The sequence below is a fragment of the Phoenix dactylifera genome, chromosome 17 (assembly GCF_051530095.1).
Source record: "Phoenix dactylifera cultivar Ajwa chromosome 17, Ajwa_hap1_PhDact_Kaust_v1.1, whole genome shotgun sequence".
Classification (NCBI taxonomy): Eukaryota; Viridiplantae; Streptophyta; class Magnoliopsida; order Arecales; family Arecaceae; genus Phoenix; species Phoenix dactylifera.
This window is the reverse complement of record NC_143206.1, coordinates 13,078,187-13,093,959: the sequence shown is the minus strand read 5'-3', so window position 1 is coordinate 13,093,959 and position 15,773 is coordinate 13,078,187. Positions and strand designations below refer to the sequence as shown.

At 39.4% G+C, this 15,773-nt stretch overlaps 1 protein-coding gene across 2 annotated transcripts; it reads left to right on the top strand.

Moving 5' to 3' along the window:
• Nucleotides 1-10,964: 10,964 nt before the first annotated feature.
• On the top strand, nucleotides 10,965-15,339 carry LOC103707263 (uncharacterized). 2 transcript variants are annotated; one of them, XR_015974360.2, is made up of 4 exons: nucleotides 10,965-12,373; nucleotides 12,460-12,580; nucleotides 14,649-14,807; nucleotides 14,961-15,339. XR_015974360.2 is itself a non-coding variant. In XM_008791683.6 (2 exons), the coding sequence occupies exons 1-2, from the start codon at nucleotides 11,081-11,083 to the stop codon at nucleotides 12,631-12,633; spliced, it is 1,467 nt and encodes a 488-aa protein (XP_008789905.2). In that variant the 5' UTR covers nucleotides 10,966-11,080; the 3' UTR covers nucleotides 12,634-12,812. The 2 variants fall into 2 exon arrangements, 1 of the variants encoding a protein (XP_008789905.2); XM_008791683.6 differs by lacking the exons at nucleotides 14,649-14,807; nucleotides 14,961-15,339 and having other exon boundaries at nucleotides 10,966-12,373; nucleotides 12,460-12,812.
• The last annotated feature ends 434 nt before the right edge of the window (nucleotides 15,340-15,773 follow it).

The window sequence follows — 15,773 nt, the reverse complement described above, 5'->3', positions numbered from 1 at the left end:
CTGAAGTGATATCTATAGTAAAATTCTCCTGATGTCTACAGTAAAAAAAGCTGAAGCGACAGTTTCCATATGTCCATAATAAAAAGCTGAAACGACATCTACAAGCAAAAGTTCTCTAAATGGTCACGGTTGAGGTGACAGCAGTAGTAAAAATTCTCTTCAAGACAGAAAAACTAAAATACCTTTCAAATTTAATATATTTTTTATATTTTTAATCATATATTATAATAATTCTATCATTATATTATTATAATATAACTATTATTATTATATTATATTTATAAATATAATAATATATTATGGTATGATATGATATGATTTGTGATCATGAGATTTATTAGTGGCCCTTTTAATCATCAGAAAAAATTTATTAAAATTCAAATAGTTTCTAACATCGGTGACAAAACACTTTAGAAAGTAAATTTTTTAATTTTCTGACAAGGCCAAAACAATTATGATTTTTTACCAAGCACCATTATATTATTCAAAAATACTTTCTAGTCCTCCAAAAATTTTGATAAACGATATTCTAAAATTATTTGTGAATAAACACCAATCCTCCTAATCTGTTCAGTTCAAGTAGTATAAAAAACTAACAATTAATACAACATTAATAAAATAATATAATTAATAAATTATATTGTTTATTTTACTATTTTTATCATTTATTTTTTTTAACAAATATAATAATTTAATATAACATTTATTTTTCTATGCCAATTACCTGCTGTTTGGGCATAAAAGAAGCCAAACGGCAAAACCAAGGAGAATTAGACGGAGGTTTCGATCCCGGTGGTCTCGGTGACAATACCTGCCACCCGGTGGGATATCCCTTGGACATCCGCATTCCACTTGCTCCCACATGGGAAGATAACATTTTAAACAAAGACCGATGATTTGTCTCGCTTCGCCGAAGTCGTTTACGTATTCCAACACTCAAATTAATCCTCACATACATCCAGTGATGTTGAAGATGAATATGTTAATTATTCCGGATAGGCCACGTAGGGGAATCTATCTAGATGAATAAACCAAGTGGATAATCCTAGCTGTCCTATCAACGTGTTGTCCCTTTCGGCCAACGTTTCCAAGGAATAGATGGGACCCAGTTTTTTTCAATGATTCAAAGTGCTAATTACTAGCTTCAGCAGAACAGGGTTCATATCTCCACTTGTACTGTCATGATAGGCATGGAATAGCACTAGTACATCTGGACCATGGTCCTCATGATGTGCGCTATAAATAACATTTACTTTGCCCTGAAATGCGTCCTCTAGGCTAGCATTTAGTGTGGGTTTCGCTATCCCTTGGATAACCCAGACATCGAGCATATGGGATGCTTTCAAAAAGGCCCTCTTGATATGACATCCACGCCTGTGTTGAGATTTTTATGCACATGTCATGGCATTGTCCATGACTTTAGATTATTAGGAGTAGTTGATATGCTGCCACCAGCAAATGGCTAATGATATTACCCTGTTGTGGGTTTGCCAAATTAGAGTTTGTACAAATTACTAGTCCACAACCAAGTCATTTCTTCCTGCAAGATAAGATCTAGGGCTCAAATTATCAGAACTTGGTTGGCTCGAACTGGCCTAGATCTTATTAGTATTGTCAAATGTCTCCTTATAAATCAAATTTCATGCTAAATAGAGTTGCAATATTCGTGTTACTCGAAACGATTAGATCGAGCGAACCAGTACTCCAAATCTCGTTCTGCCGATTCTTAGCCCTTATTTGCTCGACTTAGTTCCAAATTTTTCTAACTAGAAGACAAATATAATCGTAAATCAAGTTGCAGCACTGGTGTAATCCGAATACGTTGCATTCGGCGAACAGCTAATCGAAATCTTGCCCAGCCAACACCCTAGCCTGTTGAAATGATTTGAACTGAATTGTGTTACATGTTTGATCTTGGCCTTAAATTAGAGTTTGGGTAGGGAGATTCCTTTGTGATCTTAGGCATATTCCTCTTGGAAATTATGGGGAGAACTTCTGTGGGCCAAAAGTGGAGCACTGGCTCGCATGACATAAGGCATTATGGGAGTATATCATGTTATAATAGGAATAATCCTGCCTGTGGTCCCGCTATTGTGGATGAGGCTGCCCATCATGGGCTGTGGGTCCTGTGGCGGTGAGAACCTTGGTGCTTTAGCCCACAGGAAATTCCAGAACCTGGCCAAGACCAAACCCACCTTTGACTCCTCGTCCTTTAAATAGTAACACTAAGAGATGGAAAAGTTTGGGATTCTCTTAGCCTAGACGTGGCCTTTTCCTCCCCCACAGGAAGGAATTAGTTGGATAAGCACGAGTTTTTTTACCCACGTCATTGATGGAAGATGGGACGCACTCTTCTCAACAGTTTGTGGGCAGAGGACGTCACTATGGTAAGGACGAAGAAACGCAAGCAGGCAAATGCAATCACAACCGACCAACCCACTTGTTCATTTGATGTCCCTAGCGATAAAGTTACACTTCTCAAACAGTGATGGTTTAGTTGTATGAAAATCTTCCCCTCCCTCTCTTACACACACATGCACACAAGCGTGTGTAAAAATAACATGTGTTTAATTCCGTCGAACTCATTATAGATTGAGTTAGATTACCTATTTAATAAAATGGTCATGTTAGAACTTATATTTTGTATCCGACCCGACAGTATCTGGTTCGAACTGATCGGATTGCCACCTCTTATCTATTTATACTATCATCCTCTTTGGATAACTAATAATTTACATGGTGCAAACTACCACCGTGTCTTGAGAGAAATCGGAACGTTTTGTTGAGATTCGAAAAACCTGGCATGTTGTCTTGAAGCTAAGAAAGCTTTCTCAGGTTGGCTTCTTATGCAAAGAGATAATGCCGGAATCCGGATCATCTCAACCTCAATTGTTTGATGCTTCTTTTCCACCTTTATCGATCTTCTTTTCTTTTATATTTCTGACAAATCGTATCCTAATCTAAAAGACGTGATCATGTTCGGGATTGTAAAGCAAATCTGATTCCGAATGGTCTTGATATGATTCTCATCTTGGATACTTAGATTGACTTATTTTTTTTTTTAACACCAAGTCTTTGCTCTAGATTTGTCAGACATTCAGCTTAATATCAACACACGAAAAAAAATGAGAAAAAGAGGATAAAATAGATATGAACTCCTGAGATGCCAGGATCCTACTCCTAAAAATCAAGAAAAAAACATGGAAAAAGGGGAAACAAATTCGTACGCATATAACACCAAGACCCTGACTCCGACATTGGGCCAAGTTCGAGTCATTTTCATGATGGGCCAACATTGGCCGGGACCAACCTCTTAACTAGGCCTTGCAATGTCTTTCTGGATTCATGTTAGACGAAAACAGACCAGTATCAGTAGTCTTGAGTGAATCTTGATCCAATTGGACCTTGATCTGAGCTAGGTCTGTTCAATTGACATTTGATTTCCTGATCACAGCCAAGCAAAACATGTCGACTTCATTACATCCGTTGCTCTCATATTGGTAGGATCTCAATTCGCACCCGACCAAATTATACGTCTATTATATCCATTGTGCTCATCCAGAGTGTAATGATGATTCTCTTCACTTCCTATTGGCTTTGTAGACCTCATGGCTGCTTCCTTAGTAACAAAGAAGGAAAATATTCGCATAGGATTCATTAGTTAGGAGTGCATTGTGCTCATCCAGTTTAACGATTCTCTTCACTTCCTCTTGGTTTTGTAGACCTCAGCTGAAGGTAAATATTCCCATGCCATTATAGGATTCATTACTTTAGGGGTGCATTAGATGCTGCCGAGATGGCATCCTATCTACTCCACTGGTCTCTTCCCCAAGAGTATGGGAGATAAGTTCGAGCAACCGAAAGCTAATATTTAACCAAGTATCCTGTAGAAAGTGGGAGAGGAATCTCAGAACGTTAACTGGGGTCAACAGAGAAGACTCCTGTACCTATAAGAAGGCGTGGCCAGCCACAAGGCCCTCGCAACCCAAAACTAAGAAGCTCTTGGCTCTTGTACTCACCTGAGCTATTCTTGTGAATGGATCCTCAGAGGGCTCGCCTTGCTAAGGTAGCGAGAGAGGCCTTTGATCTACTAGATGAGTGCCAGGGCCGGAAGAAGAGGGCACCACCAGCTTATGTTTATTACTACCCCAAGCCAGTCCAAGACCCTCCTCCAAAGAAGGAGCCTGTCCTTGATGCCAACCAAGTCGCCCGACAGTTTGGTGGGGTTATGACTGTGGAATACCATCGCCGGTCCTTCTTCTAGGATTTGCTTGTATGCTCTATAGCTTGGCTTTTTCTTTGGCTTCCATGCATGTCCTATCATATTGGAGAAGTATAGATAATATTATTGTGGAGCACCTTCCATGTAGTATGATGTATTAGAAGCAGTGTGATGTAGTATAATTCATGGAGCACCTTCCATGCATGTAGTATGATGTATTAGAAGCAGTACTTTGACGTAGTATAATTCATGGAGCACCTTCCATGTGGTATGATGTATAGATAATATTATCGTGGAGCACCTTCCAGTCTATGGTTTGTTTTGATATTGGGTGTCAAGTCTATCATATATATATATATATGTATGTATGTATGTATATATGGTTATCTCGGCCCAAGTGTCTTCTTCTACTTTTTAATGGACGGTATGCATTGGGGGCTAGCTTCTTAATTTTGCTGAATTGGTCTGTATCCCAAGAAAATATGTGGCTCACAAGGGCTGAGGTGGGAGAGAAAAGGCCCGCAGATACATGTAGCAGTGTGCTAGCCAGGGAATGCAAAAACGTTTACATGATATATAGTTTCCATATAGTCCATGGGAATTATTCATGCAATATGATTATTGGTATTCTAGAGACTTGAGAGAGGATGGAAAAAGAAAGAAATTTTAAGGATTTGATGAGGCATAGATTCCACTGGACCAATATTTTAGAAGAAAAAAAAAGTTCTATCACCTTTTTAAACTAATTTTGTTGCTATTAGATTAGCTGCCAATTACTTCTTTAGTTGGTTGACACCACCTCTCTCTTAAGAGCTTTCCAGCAGATTTGATACTGCTATTATTATTATTATTATTATTTTCTTGTGTGCATGCGAGTCCCTGCTGCTACTATTGTACTGAGTTGGGGCTTATTATTTTCTAATCCAACTAGAAAACAAAGCAACAGGATGGTTAAGATTTTTTCCATTATTTAGAATGACATCTAGTCTCGCGGTGAGAAAGTCATGAGACTTGATGAATAGAGTATTTAGAAGGAAAAAAAAGAAAGAAAGTCCTATTAAAATATATATATCGCATGAAGATAGTAATCAGCATTCAAATTTTTCTGCTTAAATCTCATCATATTCCCACTTCTTGGCAGGGTATAAGTCATAATATAATTAAGATAAAAGTACAAGATTATTAAGTTCAGATAAGAAGGGTGCTTGTTTTGCTATTTGTCGAAATGTCCTTTGTTGATAACATGGATGTAGATTTGCTGGACAAGAAGTTTTGGGACAAGGATCCCACAGATCAAATGAATCTAATTTACCAAGATATTTATTGGATCGATGATGCTCTTTCTATCTCTTTTTTTTTAACAAAAATTTATCAAAGAAATTACCATCAATATATATTTCAAACTAAATGTTTAGTATAACACTACTTAGGACTCAGAACCATGGAGATGCAGTTTATAATGAAGAGGAGACGAGGCTGGTTACCTAGCTTTTTTCCCAGGACTGGGATTACATTATTCACCTGGCCACCTCAAGAATATTTTCCCACCCAGGCCAGTTATTAGTCCGTATCCAAAGCTACATGCAGTTTCTTGCAAACAAACTAATTATTCGGCATGAGAGGTTCCACATGCCAAAACGCCACTCATTGATTCTTTGGAGTAGTAGCTTTAATCATGAGATTCCAATTAGTAGATCCTGCATTGGTAATCATTGGTTTTATTACTCACAAATATACGAGGAGATATGTATAGATCTCGGAGAGAGAATGATCTAAGCTCATTATTACAAAAAAAAGAGAGGTAGGTAGGAACCTCGGAAAGTTGATAGAGAGCAAGAATCCAATGAAGAAGCCTCTATAGGAAGGCATGGCCAACCACAACTTTTCCCAAGTGGTCCTACCCAGAGACCTTATCTCTTGATCATCTCTGATGATCCGTTCGAAAAGAAAAGAGTTTTTCCTTAATTTGCTCAAATCGAATCTTTCTAAAGAAAATCAGAAGAAGATGAAAGAATTACAAATATAGAGCTTAAGTCATTTTTTCTTTCATTGATGATAAAAAAAATTGTAAAAATAGTTTTGAGTTCACCCAGAAGGTTGCAAGCATTAATTTGATCCATGTTCAACATGCAATAGGCAGATTTGTGAAGCCTTGCATGCTTTGAGAAGCTGACACTTTGGCATCCTGAGAGAGCACCAGATCCTCTTTTAATGTATAGTGTATGTGTGTGTCTATATATATATATATATCCATGATTATGGATCGGTAGTGGTGGGCGATATGGTCCACCATGTAGCACTGCAAAAGCTTAAAAGACACAAAGACCATGTATTAGTGATTTCTGAATTGGAGCTTATCCACGTAGCTTGGTGAATTTGAAAAGTAATCTAGGCAGCATGATGGTTAAAATATAGTCATTTAATTACTTAGATTGTTTTTTGGTTTTTTTGAATAAAAGGAGGTGGAGAAAGTCACCTGACTTTTATTGAAGATTAGAAAAAAAAAATAATCAGAGAAGAGAGTATGGAAGATTTAAAGAATTTATATTACCGCTGATATATGGAACAAGATAAAAAAAATAAGAAGAAGACCCATACATTTTGTATGTCAGCCGTCATAAAAATCTCTAGGGATATCTTTAATATTCGCCCAAACTCTTTTAAATAATAATATAAGATATAGCTTGGTGGTTAAGAACTTGCTATTTAAATTTTTGAGAATGTCAGCAGCCCCTCTCACCACTTGTTCAGTATACTGTATGTGTGACCCATGTACTGAGCTTGACATATGGGCCAAGGTGGATGGCAACTATATAAGGCTTAGCTACGCTGACTTGCATGTAATAATTGAAACTTCTGCAAGACAAGTTGCACCATTCTACGTGCATATTCACATACACAACATGTTGTTTGGAGGTAAACTAGTTGAGTTTGTTTAAATGGATTTTGTGATGCATGTTATTTCTTCAAATAGGTCATTTGATTTTTATTTTCATTTTATGCTTATTTTATTTATTTTGAAGTAAGAGGAGAGAGAGGCTTCCTCTCTCTCCTCTCTCTCCTCTTACTATACTATACCATATATGGCAATAGTATATTTTCATTTTATGCTTATTTTATTTATTTTGAAGTAAGAGGAGAGAGAGGCTTCATTTTATTTATGAAGCAGCCTTTTTGCAATGAAAAAACAGGGATCACTATTGCCATATATGGTCCCATGATCACTGGATTTGATAAATATACTATATAAGGGACTTGAAACTCGGCGTTTGCTGGAATTTCCAAACTTGCAGTCAAATAAGTCTCAATAGAAATAGGGGTTCAGAATTCGTGACGCGACCAGACCCGACCCGCTTAGAATTCCAACACTTTGTTCTAGGTTTTGAGATATTCAAATAATAAAAGAACAACCTCCAAAAAAAAACCCTATCTCTCCCTCTCTTTTCTTCTCTCTCTTCTTCCTTGCTCTACAGTCTACACTTGGAATCCATCTCACTTAAGTGGGAAAACTCCCAGAGGGGTGAACCTATGGCACTTTATAGGCCCAATATAGACTAGACCTCTTCATAAGTTTGGCTTCAATACACCTATTTAGCAATGATGATTACACATCATTATTAGATACCTGACTCTAATTGGGTGGGTTTTACCGAACCCATTTAGAGTTAAGGGTAGGGAAGGGTATTTAAAATAAAACCAATAGCGGGTTCAGGATGGATGCAGGAAATATCATGCCTACCCGAGGCATGCCTTATGGGATTTACTAAAATACCATTTTTAATTGCTTGCTTATCCTAGTTTAAGATACCTCTGATTTATTAATGAACAATATTTTTACTTACTGCTTGTATTATTTTTGAACTTTTGGTTTGTCAAATTTTATATTTTGGAATCTAATTAGTTTATCTAATGTTGTGTGAGGTACCGAGCTTTAATATATATATATATATATATATATATATATATATATATATATATATATATATATATATATATATATATATATATAGCCTTTTTATTTGTTTATTAATTTGTATGCTGAAAGAAATGATATTTATAATTTTATCTACTTTGACTTGTCCAATCTAACCCATCTAACTCTAGGCAAGATGAGATAGCTTAGGTTCGAAAGTTTAACTATAGTTGCGGAATGGATTTGGGGTGCTCATGTCCACTTGAGGCGGTCCGGATGGGTGCATGGTTCCCATCATGGGACAGGAGTAGGTAACTGGTGCACCCAACTCATCGCCACCACGACAGCCATTATGAACACAGAACTCCTTATAGGGCTGGACACCCAACACAAAGTTAGGCCACTGGAATATACATTGAGGAACAGTATATTGGGTTCAAAATCTCATTGGGTACGTCAACGGCTAGATTTTGGCAGCAAATGGAGGGTAGAGGAGAAAGAGAACCAAAAATAACTTTTCCATTCACAGCAATGGCGAAGAGAAGAGCCCGTGGAAATAGAAATAATGACCACTTCAATCCTGTGATTCCAAGCCATTCACTATACTTGGAGGTGAGCTGGTTAAGAGAGACAGGTATCTATGCACACCTATCACGTTCCGGGACCCTCTTTTTAACTCCTTTTCCTTGGCAAAAGGAAATAGACTGTGTTCTGTCTGAGTAAAAATGAGAAGGATATAACGTGGCCTTGAAAATGGCCTCGAAGCTAGGCTTTTGGGCTTCTTTGGTTCTGTGCATGGCTGGATACAGTTGTGGGCAGAAGCTATTTGACGTGACCCAGTATGGAGCAAAGGTTGACAACAAGAGACAGCACTCAGGCGGGTTTTCCATTAGACAGATTAATTTGCCATTTTGATAGCGTTCAATGCTAAGATAAAACTGGAATCGCTGTGTTTTTGTGTCTTTTTACTTTTATTTTTTAAGTAAATTAGTGATGCAACATGAGGATTTGAGTTATTACAGTGTATGACGATGACACGAATCTTGCTTCTATCTATGTTCGATGAATATCATTATTATTTTTTCGAGAGTACCAATAGTATGCCGCAGTTATTTCATAATGATGAAATAGTTATTTGAATACATACTATAACGTATGTATTCAAGTATACATACTATATTAATTTCTCTTACGTAAGCCATAGAGCCTCCTCGAGTCAGACTCCATTTGGTGGATGTGTGGAGCCATTGCATTAATATATTTTTTCACGCTTTTATTTAGTATCCATCATGTATTATGTATAACATATCATTGTGATAGTGAGGTGATTAACAAAGTGATAGTTAACAAAGAGGAGAGCTTGACCTGATAGTGTTTGTGGGTGAAAAGACAAAGTTATAAATGATTAAGACCAAAAAATTACAATCTTTCTTGCGAAATAAGGCCTTGAACATAGGAGATCCGGCGTATTAGAACAAAACAGATATTAAGATAATCTCCTTGATACTTCCATGATGGGCTAATGGACAACTCTAATGACATTAAACCTGTTGAAGTCGCCATATCTCAGGTCTGATCTGACAAACTTTTTCCAAGAAAATATGACGAAGCTCTACTGGAAGTTGTCAGTAGCACCGTGCTCTGTTTTGTCGAACGAGCAGGGAAAAGCTATGCTTCTTGGCTTAAATAATTACCCCAGACCTACCTGAAAAACACAATGAAGTATACGTAATTAGCCCACATAAATACCCCGAATACATGGAGAACAAACTACCAAGAAAACTGAAGTAGACCATCTCGTTATGGTAAAATGCTATTTCATCGCACTATATAAGCAAAAGCCCAAGTCATGGATTCCAAAACAACCAAACTTCTGCACCGCTTCCGGCCTCTGATTCGCTTAACATTCACAGCCTGGGAAGTGGCAAATCGGCTACAAGAAAACCAATTTGACGTCGGCATCCATGCTTCAAGAGTAGCATGTTGGGCACGTCTGTTGCTTGCAATGGGCTTAGAGGAAGGATATTTTCTATGCGTGACCGGTATTGGGCATGGATCGCATTCCTCTCGAGGAAAACTCAGCCACGATGACTGAGTGGGTTCGGAGTTGAGTTATAATGCGGCTAGAAGGCCGCTGCTCCACGACACCCACAAATTGCTGGAGAGTATATATCTTCTATCAGGCACACATATATGCAGAAGGCAAACAATACTGCAGACTAGATTGCCTCCCATACAGCTCACCACTCTAGTGGTTTTATTTGGGTAAGCCATAGGTTAGTGTTTATATTTTATGTAGTCTTTTATTTATTAGTTTTGTTAGCTGTATTCGCATATGTGCCGCGCTTGAGCCACGATTTTTATAAAATAAAAAAAATTGATGTCATACATTAATAGAAGCGCCGTATAGCCTCTTGTATACCACCATCCCACCTATAAAAAGAAAAGGTGGATGTCAAAAATATTACTTATTTTTCAGCTAAAATAAAATCTAAATCCAAGGAAAAATCTATATCCAAGTATTACCAAAAATCAAACGGTACAAGTCAAGGGATAACAGCCTTACACTGGTTGTCGGTGAGAGGTTGAAGTCTTGCAAAAGAAACAGTGTCCCAAACCCCCCATCCACCCATTCCGAAATACGAGTCCAACTTTCCTTGCCGCGCCCACTCCTAAACTTAAAATTAACAAACCCAATATTGGAGATAACCACACTTCATCCATCCAAATTAAGCTCTTAAAATCCTAAATGGCACACAAATTATCAATCAATTAATTAATTACTTAATTAATCAAACCCCTTACCAAATAATTCGCTTCCCTGGTCTCGATTATTAGGCCCCCACCGCCCCTTCTTTCCCTCTTCCTTTCCTTCCTCTCTCGCCCGCTCGCTGCGTCCTCCGTCCCCGACCGCATACCGGCGGTTTCCGGATCCCATCGCCGCCATGAACTCCTTCACCGGAAACAGCTCCCAGCGCGGCCCTTCCTCCTCCGCCGCCTTCGGCGCCTCCTTCGATTCCTACAGCTTCGACTTCGGCGTCGCCGCCGGCCGGAGCTCCACCTCCCGCCCCCTCCGCGACCAGACGCCCAACCCGTCCCCCGCCCCATCCGCCGCCGCGCCCCGGCCGACCGCCCCCTTCACCCACCAGCCGGCCCGGCCCTCGTGGACCCACCAGCCCGCCTCCGCCGTCCCCAGATCCGGCATCGCCGACCCACCGTCCTCCATGGTCGGCGACATCTCCGGCAAGAGCTGGACCTCCGCCGCCCCCACCACCTCCCGCCTCGGCATCCCGGAAAACAACCCCAATCTCTTTAGCGATCTCGTTGGATCCGCCCTCGGCCAGGGCCGCTCCGCCGCTGGCAACGTGCCCCTCAAGGCTGCCGCCCCCAGTAACGCCTTCTCCACGGCAAATTTATCCAATTCGCTCCCCAAATCCACCGTTACCACCGCCCGAGCATCCACCACCTCTCATAATACCCCGACGAGGCCCTCCAACTGGGGTTCGGCGGATAATCTTGGAATTTTCTCATCTTTGAATCAGTCCGGCAGTAAGATCGGGAATCCCTTGGGCGGCGGGCAGCCGATGAATTCATCAGCTGGGGAACCGCCGATGAATGCTAAAAGGGATCCCTTTGGATCGTTGATGGACTTCGGATCGAAAAATTCTTCAAACCAACCGATGTCGTCGGCCAAATCCTCCAATCTGAGCAGCAGCAGTGGTGACGACTACTCTTTTGGGACATTCCAGAATGCCAGTTCGACAAAAATGGATGATTTTGGAGTGCCGGCTGAGAACTTTTCGGCTCCCCCGCTATCACAACAGCCTGCTCCGGCCAAGGGTGGGGCGGATCCGATGGATATGTTCTTCTCCTCATCAGCCTCATCTGCCTCAGCTGCTGGAGCTGCTTCGGAGGTACCGGGAAGGCAGCCGTTCTCGGAGGCGAATGATTGGGACTTGGGTGCAGAGTTTGGGGGGCATGATGATGGCGGGACGACAACCGAGCTTGAAGGGCTCCCGCCACCTCCTGCCGGGGTCACACCTTCAGCAGCCAAAACTAAAGGATTGGAAAATTACAAGCAGGGGCAGTTCGCCGATGCTATCAAGTGGCTTTCTTGGGCAGCTGTGCTTATAGAAAAATCCGGGGAAAATGATGCCGCCACTGAGGTCTTGTCCTGCAGGGCTTCTTGTTATAAGGAAGTTGGCGAGTATAAGAAGGCCATTGCCGACTGTTCAAAGGTATCAGGATGCTAAGAAGTATGAGCCTCTTCTTCCCTTTTCTGGCTTTGGTTTAATGAAATGCAAATGGTCATTGGTCTTTGCAGGTATTGGAACATGATAGCACGAATGTCTCGGTGCTACTGCAACGTGCGCTTTTGTATGAGAGCAGTGAAAAGTACAGACTTGGGGCTGAAGATTTGCAGATGGTTCTGAAGATTGATCCTGGTAATCGACTTGCAAGGAGTACCATTCACCGCTTGAGTAAATTGGCTGATTAGAGATCCTTTTGGCATTCTTGCCCTGCCTTTTTTTTAGGCATAAATATCAAGATGGGTGTTTCCTTTTTCTATTGGTTGTTATTATTATTTTGGGGGGTGGATAATTACAACTCTTGGTGTCTTAAAATATGGGTTCATGCACTAAATTTATCTTGAAGTTAATAATGCTTTTACTTGTATGTGTATGCTGCAGTATCAAACTTTTTAACTTTCATTGTTTAGAAGTCATGCATGCGGCTTCAAATCACTATTGTTGTGCACGTTGGCTAATACTGCCTTGATATTCATTCTGACATGCCTTGGAAATGTTGGAGTGGTTTTCTTTGTTCCCTGGTTATGGTATCACCCAGTTCAATGTTGTTTGTACTTCTTGGGCAGATTTTTCCTTTTGTCATGGCAGTGCATATTATGGGCCTCTAGCCGAAGAGGCCACCCAACCCCGCCCCCTCTCATCTTCTCCCGTTTTTACCTGAATATGAATTTTCTGGCATTCTTTAGATTTGAGTGGTGATATTTGATATATAAATCTCGTTTGCGATAGATATCAGACTTTTTTTATAGGCCTAAACGACCCACATTGTCAATCCAACATGGATTGAAAACAATATTAAGAATCCCAAAGTACGTCGAAACAACAAAAGATGTGAAAAAGCTTAGGCATGGGTTATGTTAGGCCCATCACTTAGGAGCTAATAACTGAAAATATAGAGTTATGTAATATAGTTAATGGGCCACATGTTTATTTTTGCAGTGTTAAAACCCATCTTATTGGTCAAATTTCATGTGTAGTTAATGGCACAAGTTTGGGGTAAGATGGGCTACAAGATACAAATATCAAGATTTGAGCTACAGACCTAGCTCGGGCATATGATTGAGGCCTTGATATGGGATTAAGAGAGAGAAAGAACTAAGAGAGTTGCATAAGACACTTGGACATGGGATTAACTAATTAAGAGGTGGAGATTAGGAGTTGGGTTGCAAAACCTTGGACGTGCAATCAAGAGAGGGAGAAGAGTAGACATTTTGATGGAGTCTTGGACATGGAACTGAGAAAAAGCAAGGTGGTAACAGAGTTTTTTTTTCTATTTTTTTTGTCTAAAAGCATGTGAAACTGTGTGAGAGAATTAGAAATGGTAAGAGAGTCTAGAACGATTAAGAAAGAAGAAGAGGATACCAAGATGCAATTTATAGTTGGGCCCATATCCAGAGCCCTTTTGTTCTATATGCCTGAAATATTAAAATGTGTATGGAATGTGGAATACATCGGCATAAAAATACCACATTCTGGTATGGAAACATGTTTTCAGTGGTATCTTTGAAGTTCTCTGTTTCCCTTTTCAAGAAAATTAATTAATGTTTCTAGGTGCCATTTTGGGGTCTCTTTCTACTGCTAATTTATATTTTCCATCTTTTCAAATATCTTGCCTTTGTTTCCATTATGACAACCATAATATGGGTGTTTGAACATTTGGTAAAAGTAGTGAAGAAATTTTTGAAATGACTTCTTTGCAGAGAACATTTGAGCAGTAGAGCACTTACTGATGGTCTACTAATTTCACTAGTGTTTTCTTCGTTATGTTCTAGTGTTATTAGTTATGGTTTCTGTTTTTAGGTGTAGAAAAAGTTGATCTTTAGTCTTCTTCCCTGGAGCATGAATGCCAACTTATGTTATGTGCCTTTTTCTTTTTCTTTTCTTTTTGGGATTTCATACCTGAAGGTGGGTTCTCCATTGATTTTATTTGACCTCCTAGTCAACTTTTTCTTCACTATGCATTTATGCTTCAATTTTTTTTTACACTGTGGTTAGCTGTATAAAAAAATTGTCTTTTTGGATTTGAGCATATATGTCAGTCTGCCAGTACCGCGTAAGGTTCTGGTTTGGATACTCGAGAGGTGGGATATCTTTTTTCACATTAGTTACACACCTTGTCCGTCTTTGGGTTCATAGGAAGTTCTTACTTATTATTAGACAGTCCAAAATTAAAATTGATAATTTTAATTTTGTCCATTCAAAGGGAGAATGAGAAAATTGCAACAATGGAAGTGAGACAAGTAAGATTCAGGATGTGATATATTCTCCTGAGATGAGGATCCAAAGAGCTAAAGGGTGCCCTCAGTTTGTAGCTGCATCCCAGATTTAGGAAGATACTGCAGTGCAACTATTTATCTGTGTGGTAAGATCACAATATTTCAGTTTTTGGGATTTTGACGGTTTTTGTCTTAAATCATTCAAAAATGTATTTTTAATCTGTGAAAAAAATTGATGTGTTGAGTAAGACTCCCGGGTCATGAATGGATGGTTTTTCATGTCCCTGTCTTTGGTGCAGACTTTGGTGAAAAATGCAGGTTAACAGCCAAAGCAATTTAGACCAGAGGTCTAAAACCAGGTAGCTGTTTGAATTTTGTGATTGGTGGAATCAAGTGAAGCAGAATGCATGGAATCTTAAATTCTGAAGGAAGAAACTGCAGTTTCTAAGTTATTTACTGTATTTGAGATTATGATGCATTGGCTTTTTTGCATGGATGGATTACTTTTTTCTGAATGAGACTTTAGTAAGATTTGCCTGTATTCAGTTCTCCTAGAGCACACCTTGGCTCCTGAGCTTAGTTTTAACATCCAACATTAATTGTTCTCTTAGGTTGTAATGGATTTCCATATCCAGGTGAATCTTGTTGGATGATTATAACAAGTTGCTTTAGTGATTGCCGTCTGATTTTTGGATTGGATCAGTTTCTTCTTCCCATGCCTTGTGCTTTTTTTTTTGGTACACCATGCCTTGTGCTTTTGATAGGCAGATCTGTGAAGTGGATCCTGTGATTACTGATTTCTGAGTTTTAAGGAGTTTTAGTTTCAGCGCATATCTTTAGCAATTTAATTTATCTTTTGGTCATTGAGAAAGAGAACACTAGACTATGATCACTTCCAATATGGACCCCAAAAATATAATCTCATATGTCAGTAACTGCCATGTGTCATTTTATGCTAAACCGTATGAGGTTCTTTTATGTTCACAAGCTAACCTTGCTCTAAAGTGCTAAGTAGAAGCAATATTCTATTCTTGAATGTCAACCTTCGTGTTATATTAGGCTCCATAGGTTCATGTAGCGAGCTGGAAGTCTCCGAATTTCTGCGTTTCTTG